The sequence below is a fragment of the Diaporthe amygdali genome (assembly GCF_026229845.1).
Source record: "Diaporthe amygdali strain CAA958 chromosome Unknown NODE_14_length_1008325_cov_65_372321, whole genome shotgun sequence".
In the NCBI taxonomy this organism is placed as follows: Eukaryota; Fungi; Ascomycota; class Sordariomycetes; order Diaporthales; family Diaporthaceae; genus Diaporthe; species Diaporthe amygdali.
Window position 1 is genome coordinate 17618 of NW_026517034.1, and position 13312 is coordinate 30929.

At 59.8% G+C, this 13312-nt stretch overlaps 3 protein-coding genes across 3 annotated transcripts; 1 reads left to right on the plus strand and 2 right to left on the minus strand.

The window, feature by feature from the left end:
- Positions 1–1638: 1638 nt before the first annotated feature.
- On the minus strand, positions 1639–2463 carry J7T55_003313 (uncharacterized protein; the record flags this gene model as incomplete). Its single annotated transcript, XM_053143324.1, has 1 exon — positions 1639–2463. The coding sequence occupies one exon, from the start codon at positions 2461–2463 to the stop codon at positions 1639–1641; it is 825 nt and encodes a 274-aa protein (XP_052993565.1).
- Positions 2464–4373: 1910 nt separating this feature from the next.
- On the plus strand, positions 4374–4643 carry J7T55_003314 (uncharacterized protein; the record flags this gene model as incomplete). The annotated part of the gene is made up of 1 exon (XM_053143326.1): positions 4374–4643. One exon carries the CDS (start codon positions 4374–4376, stop codon positions 4641–4643), a length of 270 nt encoding a protein of 89 aa, XP_052993566.1.
- An 814-nt stretch (positions 4644–5457) lies between these two features.
- On the minus strand, positions 5458–13238 carry J7T55_003315 (uncharacterized protein; the record flags this gene model as incomplete). The annotated part of the gene is made up of 4 exons (XM_053143327.1): positions 5458–6802; positions 6894–7663; positions 7732–12460; positions 12526–13238. The coding sequence occupies 4 exons, from the start codon at positions 13236–13238 to the stop codon at positions 5458–5460; spliced, it is 7557 nt and encodes a 2518-aa protein (XP_052993567.1).
- Between the last annotated feature and the right edge of the window lie 74 nt (positions 13239–13312).

A 13312-nucleotide genomic window follows, 5' to 3' on the forward strand; every position in this document is an offset into this window, starting at 1 on the left:
CGAAAGTTCGTTGTGAGACATGCCCAAATCTGCAAATTCAGTGAACGTTCGGCGACGTGCGTCTGTCAACCAGTGAGGTCATCTCGAGAGAACTCTGGAGAAGGAATGTGAAGATTATGGCCACGAGCCACTTGTTTCGCGGGTAACAGCAGATGTCAAGATTAACGCGAAAGAAAGTACATTCGTTATCAATGAGCCCACGCCCTCTATCCTCTTTGCTCAATTTTCCCGAGTTAGTGACATGCACTTTCTAACTCTTCGACCGCGGAAATTGCATCCCTTGCTTCCGTTTTCGAATCTTGCGGCATTCTAAATGTTTCCTGGGACTTCTGGACCATGAAAACTTTTGAGGACGGACTTCTTCCCGCTCTTGTAATCATGGATTGCCGTTTCGTTATTGCACCGCGCAGCTATTCAGCGGTGCTTCTCCGACAATATCCAGGCTTCCATAGTAACGGTGGTCGACTCGGCGGTGGAAGGATCGCTCAACTTGCACAGCACGGTCTTCCAGACCGAGCAGTATAGGCAGTTTGCCCATGACCTCGCCCTCGCTTGCAACGAGTCAGTGGAGGGGGACCGGCTTTCCTTGATCGAGCGTGCGGTACCCCAGACAGGAGACGGATCTTTGGAAGATTCGCCGGTCCTCAAGCCAGTTCATCATCAATAGACTGAATATTCTAGTGGAACACACAGTTCTAATGCGTCACATGTGCCTTTTGGACACTTGACGCTTTCTAACAAACTTCGCGTTTCTCGTAAACTCTGCCTCTTAAATGCTGGCGGGCGCGAAGGGCCGGTCCCGGGCTTACTCAAGCAAGGGAGGCTCTATTACTGTCTACATGAAGCTAAGGAGGAGGAAAGGGGGAAGTTCGCGATATGCGCGAAGATTCGGCGTTCTGGGGAGGGACCCGGTGGGTCACCGGGTCCGCACCTGTTGGGTGTCGGTGTGCGCCGAAGTCTGGGCATCGCCTCATGCCATTGTTTGGGCTCCAGCCCGTGACAGTGGGACCAGAGATAACGACTGCTGATACGAGCTTATGTGGCCCTGCGTAGGCATACCCTGTTCCGCTCCTTCGGGTCTAGCCATGAGAGGCTAGACCATGATTACATAAACCACCACTGTCAAAACCTTTGCATTCTGTAGAAATCTTCTAATTGTAGCTCTTCGAGTTACGTCTTGTCAACAGAGCCTGTGTCTACCGTGAGTAGAGCCTAAACTGTAGCTAGAACCTGGATTGACCGTTATTTCGATACTGCCTGCCAAGCGACAACCTAACGACAACCGGTGACCGTTACATATACTTTCGGGTACACCCGCTCTCGATAAGCTTTGCGGCTGTATCCGCCCGCTAGTCAGGTTCGACTCCTGACAGCGCTAAGTGATCTTTGGGTCTTTGTATGTGTCTAGGCCATAATTACAGCGAGTCTGTAAGTGAGCGAGATGGCGGATCAGCAAGCCAAGACAATGTACGCGAGACTCTATCGTGGATCGCAACTCATCCACTTTCCTGACCTGGTAAGTCCCATTCCCCCACCGTTAAGACAATGGAGACCGGCGATCAACAGCGAATCTCCACAGCACATCAAGAACACAGTGAAATCTAACGCTTCTATTTGCACGCCAAGTCGAGCATTATCTCAATAACTACCACCATCTTGTGAGGAATCTTCCAGCCCGCCCATGGCTAAATCATCCAGTTCATCATCATACGTGTAACGATCGCTAGTTACCGACCGGAAGCGTGCCTTCATCTTGTGGAGGGACGAAGGCAAAGCCGGATCCTCCGGCAGAATGCCTATGTCCACTCCGACCTCGTAGAGCTGCTCCACCCTCGTGATCATGCATTCGGCGTTTGATATGGTGCGGCCGGGGGGCCTGCGCGGGGGCTGAGAGTAGGCTGGCGTGTAGCTATCGGCGCTAGGCGAGTGGTCGATGGCGGAGGGTGGTTGCTCTCCGCCTCGCGTGCTCCGATTAGCGGTGTTGAGAGATAGAGACTGTTGCGGATAGCCCAAGCTCTTATCGGCCCCGATCCCAGAATAGCTGTCAAGCGGTGGTATCGGCATACAGGGGTTGATGTTGGCTGCATTGGAGCTCGGACGAGTGCTCTCTGGTGGTGGGCGATGCAGTTCGTCCCTGAGTTCTAGTTCTTGGAAAACGTTGCCGCGCATAAGTGGTTGGTGCACACTATGTTGGCTGTAGGCTCTGTTGTTGGTGGTCTCGAAAAAGGTGTTGTTGTTATTGTGGTTTTGTAGTAACGACTCTGATGGCGAGAGGGGTGGCCAGACGGGAAAAGCGGCTGCAGTTGCCCGCGGATTTGAATCACTCGTTCGTTTGGCGTGTTTCTGTCCTGCGTCTGCGCTTAGCGGTAGCACGGTGTGAATCGGCTTCGGGGACGCCCTACTGAATCGACGCTGGGAGTCTCTGTTTTGACGTCGCCTTTTCTCTAGGGCAGATTCTTCCATCTTTCTTAGGCGTAATTTCGTTGTTGTGTCTTGGGTTGTATTGGCTTCGCGCTTGGGGAGACAGAGCACTTGATTCCAGCCAAACGGATGCCTCTTGTAAGACACCACGACTACTTCCTCTCTAATCGGCTCAATCTTGCGCCTGGTCCACGAAGCAAGAAGCCAAGAAATCGACATGCACGCCCCACATCGCTGCCTAGAACTAGAAACCTACCACGTCTTGATTCGGAATCATGTTTATCTCGATTCGGAATCATGTTCGGTGGCACAGGTGAGATGAGGTGAGATGAGGTGAGATGGCCCCCTCGCAGGATTTCAATGCAACATACAACCAACGCATATGATAGCTTGATTACGACAAACAATTAGTGATACTAACAGGCTGAATCCGAGGGCAGTTTTCATCGTTCTCGGCAGGCATGATCAAGTAGCACAGGGGGTGCCGGTGCCGCACAGGTGCGGATGGAGTCAAAGTCAGGGCCTTTCGCAAATTGCACTGCTTCCGCGCGGCGCAGCCCGTACAGTGCTGCAGTAGTGTTGCGCCTAGCTTCCAGGCTGTCCGGGCGCGGCTGTTGTGGGTCGTCGGGAGAAAAGTGATTTTTGCGATCATTGTGAGAAGAATGCTTTTGATGGCGGCTTGAGAATGTCAACAACAGTCCTGATCTTTGTCCTTTTTATGGATTGTGCTACTTGGTGACAGCTGATCATACGCCCCTGCGGTGGTACTGCGTCTCGTTAAAAGCATAAGGCTGAAATCTGCAGCCGAGCTGCCGCTTTTGAAACTCGCAGTTACATCGCACACCTGCCAGCACCCGAGAGCTGTTGGTGTTCATGACTGAAGGCGTTCTTGGACTGTGGCACGTGTGTGGGTCGCATATGCAGGTTTATCGGTCGTACTATGGTAGGACCAGCATCCCTGGCAACCCCTGTTCCAAAGAACCGGGCGTCCCGGAGACTGAGGTCTGCTCCTTGGGATCCAGTGCCCGTACTGCCATGAGCCAATCACCAACTTGTGGGGACGGCATTGGCTGATAGCTGCAATCATCATGAGAAGTTAATCGTTCGATAAATTTCGAGAGCCTGGTTCGTACGTGTCGGAGGAATGAATCTATTGATTAAGGAGCTCTGCTGTTGTGACTAACACAACAATTGCCAGCCGTTCTCCAACAACCAACGAGTCTTCATTTTGCCGTCAACTGGCCGTCAGTACCTTCTCCCATCCCCCATTCCCTCCATACTGTTTCCTGCCACCCGTTCTTGCTCGCATCATTTTCATAGTCAATCGAGGTCCCCAGACATTCGAATTCTCTCCCGTTCCCAAAATTCTCTCGTTTCTTCTAGCGTCTGGAGATTGAACTCAAGCGCCACCATCTTCACAGTTCCTGCTCATTCGATGTTCGCCCTCGTACCAAGGTTTGCCAGCCCTGGCCAGTCATCACTCCACTCGAGATCCGAACATCTAGGCACAATTTCACAATATAGGCATCTTACACCCCTTAATTAGGAACAAATTGGTCGCATACCTCCCTTAATGTGCCCTTGATTCCAAATGCTGACCATGCTTAATCACAGACCTGACACTCTCATTTCTGTGCCTACGAGTCCTCAGCCCCCGGTACTTCTCGCGCAACGAAGACAAACATGTACACGTTCCAGGGTGTCCTTGGACTGATCTCGTAGACCGTAACCAGCGAGGTCAGAGCGTCTCAGAAACAAAACGTGAATTGAATCTGAGCTCAGGAACAAGACTCGCTGTCAGGGGTGGGGTCTGAAGACGGATTGCAGACTTCCGCTAACCTGATATTAGTACCCGGAGCTGAAGCTCACCGTACTTCTTGACTAGATATATTCCCCAACACTTAAACAGCCGATGCGCCGGACTTTGCAGACCATCATCATCGTCAATCAACATGAACATCCCCACCATCGTCGTCACTACGCCCACTCCAACAGCCCCCACATTTGAAGACCTGTACCATGAACCCGAATCCGGCTCCGAGTGGCTCCCCCCCCCCCTCTCTCCTAATGTGACACTGGGCATAACAGTTTACAAAGCAGCTTTCTTCAAGCTTGCCTTCATCATTGAGCGTGATGTGGCGCCAGTGACTGGTGTCGTCGGGGAGGCGCATTCTGCCCAAAGGACGGAGTCTGTGCATCTAGACATCGTCCGGCCTTTCTAGTCTTCTGACTTCCAATGCCTTGGCAGCACATATCCAATCGCTTCCGAGTGGCTGCGAGAAACCTGACTGTCCACCAAGCCCCTTTCCTTGAAATAAAGTTCCATCCATTTTTTAGTCGGATAAGGCCGTAGTCGAAGACTCTTTGGTAAGATTGGCGACTGCTTCGTATACCTACAATTTTGTCGGTCGTGAAATATTAAACCACCATTGAACCGCAAGCTCCACTGCCTTGTGTCGACCATTGGCAATAGATTGGCTAATGACAAAGGTGTCGAATTCGCGGAGATTATCAGCATCGTTGCTTTTCCCAATCCAGTGTGTCAACTAACTACACTGAATTAATTCAACTAAACTGAGTGGATTGGCTTATGCCAACTTCATTCATTCCATTGAAGAAATTATAATAGTCTTAATCTTTTTAACCCTTTTTCAAATAATAAGAAATAATGTAGTTATTATAAGTAAAATATCTGGAATTCCTTTGTATTTATTATAAGCCTAGTTACAAGAAAACAAGTATAGATTTAAGGCTTGAAACTTTTAATTGTTGCAAGACTTTTTAAGCCTCACTGTATGTGACGGCGCTGCGTGCAGGCTCAGTGACTACAGGTGGGCAATGGCGCACAGACCACCTGCAGCCCCAAGGCCCTCTGCTTTTAAGGCCTGACTTGCAACCGGAGGCAACCTTCCCTCCTACTCTTTTTTCTTAGCAAGACAAGTTCTAATCCAGGATTCTACAATAATGAGCGAGACTTGAGAGCATCGCCTCTTTTATATCCCTCTCGTGACACTGTAGTCCTGCAGTCGCCTATACCTAGGCCCCATAGAAGGACTTGAGCCCATCTGCCGCGCGCTTGCCCAGGGCCTCGAGGGTGCCCATGCTCAGCATCTCGAGGGTGCTGATGTCGAAGCCGAAGGTCAGCTTCCACCAGCCGCGCAGCTCGACGGCGACCAGCGAATCGAGGCCGAGGTCCGCGGTGCTCACGGTGAGGTCGACGGCCTGGTCGCTGAGGAGCAGCAGGCCGGCAAGCTTGCGCCCGATCTCTGTGCCGAGCAGGGCGACCGACTCGGGCGAGTCGAGGACGCTGGGGTCGCTCTTGATCGAGGCGAGGAAGACGCGCAGGCCGTCGTTGGTCGCGGCCGCCGCGCTGCCGCTGCTGCTTGTGTTGTGGTAGATGGCCATGCGGCGGTCCTTGCGCAGCCGCGTGCTGCTGTCCGGGCTGCTCAGCGGCGTCGTCGGCGCCACGCCCAGCACGAACACCCCGCTGCTGCCCTGCTTGCGGCCCGCCGGCGACATCATGGCCAGGTTGAGCGACTCGAGGAGCTCGGCCTCGCGCACGGGGCGCCAGCCAGAGCCCTGCATCTTGCGGAGCAGCTCCTGGTTCTCGGCCAGATACCCGATGCCCTCCATGGCTCCGAGGTCGATAGCGGAGCACGGCAGACCCATGCTGTCGCGGTACTGCACGAAGGCGTCGAGGAAGGTGTTGGCGCCGGCGTAGTTGGCCTGGCCGATCTGGCCGAGCACGCCGGACAGGGAGCTGAACAGCAGGAAGAAGTCGAGTTTGAGGCCGCGCTCGACGGTAACGTTGTGCAAGTTCCAGGTGCCCTGGACCTTGGGGCGGACGGCGGTGTCCCAGTCCTCGATGCTCATGTCCTCGAACATGCAGTCGCGGAGCACCATGGACATCTGCACGATGCCCTTGAGGGGCGCGTCGACGCCGTCGATGGCGCGCGCCACGTCCTCCGCCTTGGACACGTCGCCCCGCACAAACTGCACCGAGCACCCCATGCTCTCGACCTCCTTGCGGAAGGTCTCGTCGTGCGCGCCCTTGCCCGCGCTGCGCGCCAGGAAGGTCAGGTGCTTGGCCCCGCGCTCCACCATCCAGACCGACATTGCGCGGCCCAGGCCGCCCAGGCCGCCGATCAGCAGGTACGAGGCGTCGCCGTCGAACTGGACCTGCGCTCGCTTGGTGAAATCGACGTGGTCAAGGAGCAGCTTAGAGTTGTCGTCGCGCAGCTGGATCACGATCTTGCCGATGTGCTTGCCTCCCTGCATGTAGCGGAAGGCATCCAGGATGGCGGAGGCCGGGAAGACCTGGTCCACGCGGACAGGCTTCAGGCGGCCGTCGGCGCAGCAGTCCAGGATAAAACGGAGGAGACTGTGTTTCCAGCAGTGTCAGCAATTTGCCAGGAAGGGGGGTTTCCATTGTAGGGAGAAGCGGGAGAATATAGGTGAGTAGGTAAACATACCGGTTGTTGATTTCGGGCCGCTCGTTTCTCATCTGGTCGACGTCCAGACAGCAGTAGGTACGGTTGTCCAGGAAGTGGTTCATGCTTAGCTTCGCGTTCTCCAGCAGGTCACGCTTGCCGATCTCGACCATGGTGCCCCATTTCGCGACACACTTCCACGTGGCGTGAAGCAGCTCGCCGCTGAGGGAGTTGAGTACGACGTCGGCGCCCTTGCCGTCGGTCTCGCGCAGCAGGTCGTCGACGAAGCTGGTGTCGCGGGAGTTGAAGATCCGGTTCCTGGGGATGCCGAAGGTGTCCATCAGATACTTGACTTTGACCTCGCTGCCCACCGTGGTGTAGATCTCGGCACCCAGCATCCGGGCAACCTGGATGGCGGCAAGACCGACACCACCGGCACCACTGTGGATCAAGACAGACTGCAATATCGCGTCAGTGGACCTGGTTCCCCCTCTCGACGCGGTGACGGGGTGGAAGTGACTAACCTGGCCCTTGGTAATGTGCACCAAGTTGGTAAGACTGTACACGGCGGTAGAGAAGATTGTGCCAATACCGGCAGCCTCGTTGAAGCTGATGTTGTCGGGCAGCTTCTCGCAGAGGATCTCCGAGATGGTGACGACGGTGCTGAACGTGCCGGCGCCGACGATGATGGCGCGGTCGCCGGGGCTGAGCTTCGTCACCTTCTTACCAACCCGGCGTACGATACCAGCTGCTTCGTATCCGAAGGTAGGCTCCTTCGCGCTCGGGATGATCTTCATACCGACCAATACGTCCTATAAGCGAACAGAAAAATTAGTAATGCCATAAAAGAACACCAGTGAGAAGTTTCTCGCCGACTTACTCGGAAGTTCAGTCCAGTGGCGTGGACTTCCAGCTCGATCTCGTCGTCCTTGGGATCAATAGCCGACGTCGAGGACCAGGTCAGGGTGTTGAGGAGACCCGGCTGGGTCATGGTGACACAGGCCTCGTTGGACTGGTCCATGGTGACCAACTCCTGCTCGAGCGAGAAGGGGAAGATGCGGTTGACCAGGACCTCGCCGTCGCGCACGGCATACTCATAGTCGGGTCCAAGCACGCCGTCCTCGCGCCTCGTCTGGAACTTGGCCAGCACGTCGGCCAGCACGGCGCTGCCCTGCGCCGCGGACTCGATCTCGCACGTCGCGATGTCGACCGACAGCTCCGACCGCAGCGTGCGGATCGCCCCGATCGCCTGCGCCCACCGCGGGTCCTTGCACCCCACGCTCGCCGGCCGAGTCACCCACAGCATCCCCGCGCCCTGCTCGTGCACCGCGCGCACGAAGCCCTTGAACTGTGTGAACGTGCCCGCGTCAATCTTCTCGAACAACGGCTCCCCCTCGTCGAGCAGCGCGACCACGTCCTGACCCGCCGGCGGCGCCTGGCCCAGCACGCAGCGATCGATCTGGTACCCGCGGGTCTCGAGCTCGGCGACGAAGGCCGCGGGCGCCTCGGCGCGGCACAGCAGCGTGATGCGCTTCGCGGGGGACGGTTTCTGCTCCGGCCGCGCGACCGCCAGGTAGTTGGCGCAGCGGCCCAGGTCGACCTCCTCAACGTCGGCGAACCCGGCGGCAGCGAGGTCCGCGCGCCACCGCGCGGCGTCGACGGCGGGCCCGTCGGCCCGCTCGTCCTCAGCGTGCGCCCACCACCGCTGCATCGTGCCGAGCACGAACTTGCGCCACGCCGTCGCGGGCTTGGCCTCCTCGATCAGCAGGCGGCCGGTCGGGCTAAGGACCTCGCGCAGGTGCTGCAGCGTCGCGCGCATGTTGTCCGAGGCGCTGACGACGCCTGGCGCGATGATCAGGTCGAACTGCGCGCCCTCGAGCCCCTGGTCGACCAGGTTGTCGGCCGCGCTGAGCGTGACGAACTCGAGGTTCGGGACGCCCTTGAGCGTGTCCTTGAGCGTGGGCGACGAGGTCGCGATGCTGTAGCGCGAGAACAGCGGGCTGCCGTCGGCGCGCACCAGGCTTCTGACGTGCGAGGCGGTGACGTCGCCGGACCCGGCGCTGAACTCGAGGACCCGCGCGCTCGGCTTCGTGTGCCCGCAGCACCGCAGGAAGCCGGCGTAGTCGGCCGAGGGCGTGAACGTCATCAGCTGCGCGAGGCTGTCGTCGGCGTTGAGGACGTCGAGCCCCGTTGTCTGGCCGCGAAGTAGCGCACCCATGTTCTGCATCACGGACGCGACGGACTTGGCCGCTGGCGCGGACGGTGTGTCGTCGAGGCGCGCGAGAAGCGACGAGAACTTTGTCGTCAGCGCCGACGCGTCCCAGCTCGACAGGTCCGAGGCGACGGCCTGGGCTAGCCACTCCTTGTACTTGGCCAGGTGCGGGGCTTGCACGGCGACGCTCGTGGCAACCCGGTGGCTGTGGGCTATGGCCAGGCGGGACAGCTCGTCCAGGAGCTCCGAGCACTCGGTTTGGTCGCGCGGGGGGTGGATGAGGTCGCCGAGGGCCTTGAAGTCGGCCTGGGGCGCCCAGACGCACCGGGCGGTTATGGAGGTGTTGTTCTCGTCCTCGACGGGGGCCTCCTCGAAGGCGGCGCCGCGGTAGTTGGTGACCTGCAGGACGGGCCTGGAGCCCGAGTACACGGTACCGCAGCCCATGATGCCCTCGGCGGTGGGCTCGGAGATGACCGACATCTGCAGCATGTCGTCGGCGCAGCGCATGAGGGTCATGTTCTCGATGCTGGAGGCGACGGTGCGCTGGTACGTGCGCGAGATGCCGTGGGTGAGGGCGCAGCTGAGCAGCTGGAACTGGGTGTCGAGGATGATGGGGTGGATGTGGTACTCGGCCTCGTCACCCCAGCGATTGTTGCGCGCCTTGGCGGTGGCGCGGTGCGGCCACTGCGTCGACGTCTTGACGTCCTCCATCGTGTTGAAGGTCGGCCCGTAGGTGAGGCCCTGCTCGCGGGCCATGTCGTACCACTTGGTGCCCTCGACGCGGCGGGGCAGGTCCAGCATCGGCTCGGCGACGTCGACGGTGGGTGCCACCGTCTCGCCGCGCACCTCGCCCCAGCAGTGCTTGATCCAGATGTGGCCGTTGTGCGAGGCCACCGAGAACTCCCACCACTCGCTATCGAGCTTGTCAGTCAGCCGCACGCGGCGCAGCGTCGTGACAATCTCAGTCGACGCGTTCTCATCCAGCACCAGCGCCGAGCTGACCGAGATGTTGCGGAAGCTGACGCCGTCGTCGATCCCCGTCACCTGCCGACAGGCCTCGGCCGCGATCGACACGTAGCCCGCGAAAGGGAACACGATGCTCTCGCCGACCTTGTGGTCCACCAGCCACGGCGTCACGTTGACCTGCAGCAGGTTGCGCCACGTCGGGTCAAAGCTCGTGCTCTCGGCCAGCCGCGTTCCGAGCAGGTCGTGCTCGGGGTACTCGCGGCCGCGCCACGCCTTGGCCAGCCGCGACTCGAACAAGTACCGCCGCTGATGGTCCCAGGGGTAGCAGGGCAGGCCGGAGACGCAGGCGCCGGAGGGCACGAGGTTGGCGAGGTCGAGAGGCACCTGCAAGACGAAAAGCTTGCCGATGGCCTGCAGCAGGTTCTCGGCGCTGTTCTGGCGGCGCACAAGTGTGGCCACGTAGGGCGCCTTGCTCGACTCGGCCGTCAGGATCTGGCGCAGCGGGCCGGCGAGGGCCGAGTGCGGGCCCAGCTCGAGGAAGACCTCGTTCACGACGTCCTTGGCCGCGAGGATGGCGCCCACGGCGGCCTTGAACAGCACCGGCCGCACCATGTTGGCCTCCCAGTACTTGGGCCCCAGCTGGCTGAGCTTGCTGTCGGCCAGCCGGCTGCCGGTCACGCTGGAGAAGAAGGGCACCGACGGCATCTTGCCCACGACGCCCGCGTCCTCGAGCGCCCCGCGGTAGTCCCCGCCCGCGCTGAGCATTTGGTGCGAGTGGTACGCCTTCTCGACCTTGAGCGTGGTGACGGGAACTCCCGGGTGCGCCTGCTTGATGGCGGCGGTGACGGTCTCGAGGGCGTCGAGGTCGCCGGACAGCGTGACGCTGCTGTGCGAGTTGTCGCACGCGATGACGGCGCCGGGCACGAGGTACTTGGCGGCCTCGTCCCAGCCGAGGCCCACGGCGACCATGCCGCCCTTCTGGTCTTTCTGCTCGTCGGGCGTGACGCCGCGGTAGTACGCCACCGTGATGGCCTCCTCGCCGGTCAGCGCGCCGGCGGCGTAGGCGGCGGCGATCTCACCGCTCGAGTGGCCGACGACGGCGGAGGGCCGGACGCCGAGCGCGCCCAGCGCGTCCACCAGGCCGATCTGCAGCGCCGTGCAGAGCGGCTGCGAGAACTCGGCCTCGTAGATGCGGCTCGTGCGCGCGGGCTTGAGCAGCTCCTCCTCGATCGACCAGGATGGGGCGTGGGCACCGAGGGTCTTGAGGTGTGCCTGCAGCTTGCGGATCGTGCCCGTGAAGGTCGGGTTGGTCAGCAGCAGGTCCCGTCCGCACTGCGGCCAGGCGGCACCCTGTCCGTTGAAGACCATGATGATGGAGGATGGCCCACTACCCTCGCGCGACGGCAGAGATGTGGCGATGTTCAGGGACTCGCCCGACGCGATGGCGAAGGAGCGGTGGGCGTTGTGCTCGCGGCGGTTCGCGAGGGTGTGGGACACGTCGGCGAGATTGGCGGGAGGAGTCTCGCCCATCCAGGTCTGGTACTTGGCCGTCATCTCCTTGAGGGAGTGGGCCGTCTTGGCGGAGAACAGGAGCAGCTGCGGCGTGTCGTTGCCTACCTTGGTCGCCTCCGGCTTGGGCCGGCGCGACTCGAGGTAGCTGGTAGCGGACTCGAGGATGGTGTGGGCGTTGGAGCCGCCGACGCCGAACGAGTTGATGCTGACACGCTCGTCGCGGCCGACGGGCCAGGACATGGGCTCGGAGGGGACGGTCAGCTTGGCGCTCTCGAAGGGGATCTTGGGGTTGAGCGGCCAGCACTTGATGTTTGGCGGGATGGTCTTGTGCTCGAGCGCCAGCGTGGCCTTGAGCACGGCGGTCAGGCCCGAAGCGCCCTCCGAGTGGCCCAGGTTCGGCTTGACCGCGCCCAGCACGATGCCGTGGTCACCGAAGACGGCGGCGATGGCCTTGGTTTCGATCGGATCACCCGTAGCAGTGCCGGTGCCGTGGCACTCGAACACGGCCGTCTTGTAGAAATCCGAGATGCCGGCGACGTCGTAAGCCCGTCGGATCAGGGTCTCCTGAGCGGTGGCGCTGGGGGTGGTCAGCGGGTTGGTCTTACCGTCGAAGTTGGCAGCGGACCCCGAAATGACGGAGCGGATGGGGTTGCCGTCGCGCAGAGCAGCGCTCAGCGACTTAACAAACACAGAGACAATAGCCTCGCCACGGCCATAGCCGTTGGCCTCGGCTGAGAACGTCTTGCACGAACCGTCCGGGCTGAGGATGTTCTGCGACGACAGTCTCGTGTTCATGTCGGGAGCCAGGATAAGGCTGGTGCCACCCACGATGGCGGACTCGCAGTCTCCCTTGCCAATCGCCATGCAGGCCTCATTCAGACTGACAAGGGCGGACGAGCAGGCCGTCCGGATGGTCATACTATTTCATTCCGTGTCAGTAGACACGGTGCATCCAGGGTTCAGGATAGTGGGTTTGGTACATACCTAGGACCGTGAAGGTCCATCTCGTGGGAGATACGCTCCGAGATCATGAAGTCGTGGGAGGTGACGACTGAGACGGGGTTGTGGCGCATCGGGTCGCGCTGGAGGATGTCGTACCAGTCCTGGCCGAATGAGCCGATGTAGACGCCGATCTCCTTGCCGCGCCAGGCGACCTCACCGGCGTCGTCGAGAGACTCGCGGGCAACCTCGAGCATAAGGCGCTGCTGGGGGTCGAGCCACTCGACCTCGGTACGCGACATGGAGAAGAAGGAGGTGTCGAGCCCGGCGAGGTCGACGCTCTCGTCGAGATAGTAACCGTGCTGGCTGTTGGTCGTGCCGCTCTTCTTGGTCGCCGAGTAGTACGCATCGATGTTGAAGCGGCTCGCCGGCACCCGTGTCCGCGCGTCCCGTCCCTCGACCAGGAAGTCCCACAGCTCCTCCGGCGAGTGGATACCGCCCGGCAGCCGGCAGGCCATACCGCAGATGGCGATGGGCTCGAAGTCTTGCTGCTTCTTGGACTTGCTCTCGCCGTTGGCGCCGTTGGTGTGGCCGTTGGTGTGGCCGTTGGTGTGGCCATTGGTGTGGCCGTTGGTTTGGCCGTTGGTGCCATTGCTGTGATGGCCGTTGACGCTGTGATGGCCGTTTACGCCGTTCGAGCCGTTCATGGTGGAGTGGTCGTTAGTGTGGTGACCATTGGTGGCAGTGACTTGGGTCATCTTGCTGGCTTATTTGGAGCGACTCGAAGGCTTAAGGCGAGGTGAGAGAAGGAAGGAGAAGAAGGCATGGGAAT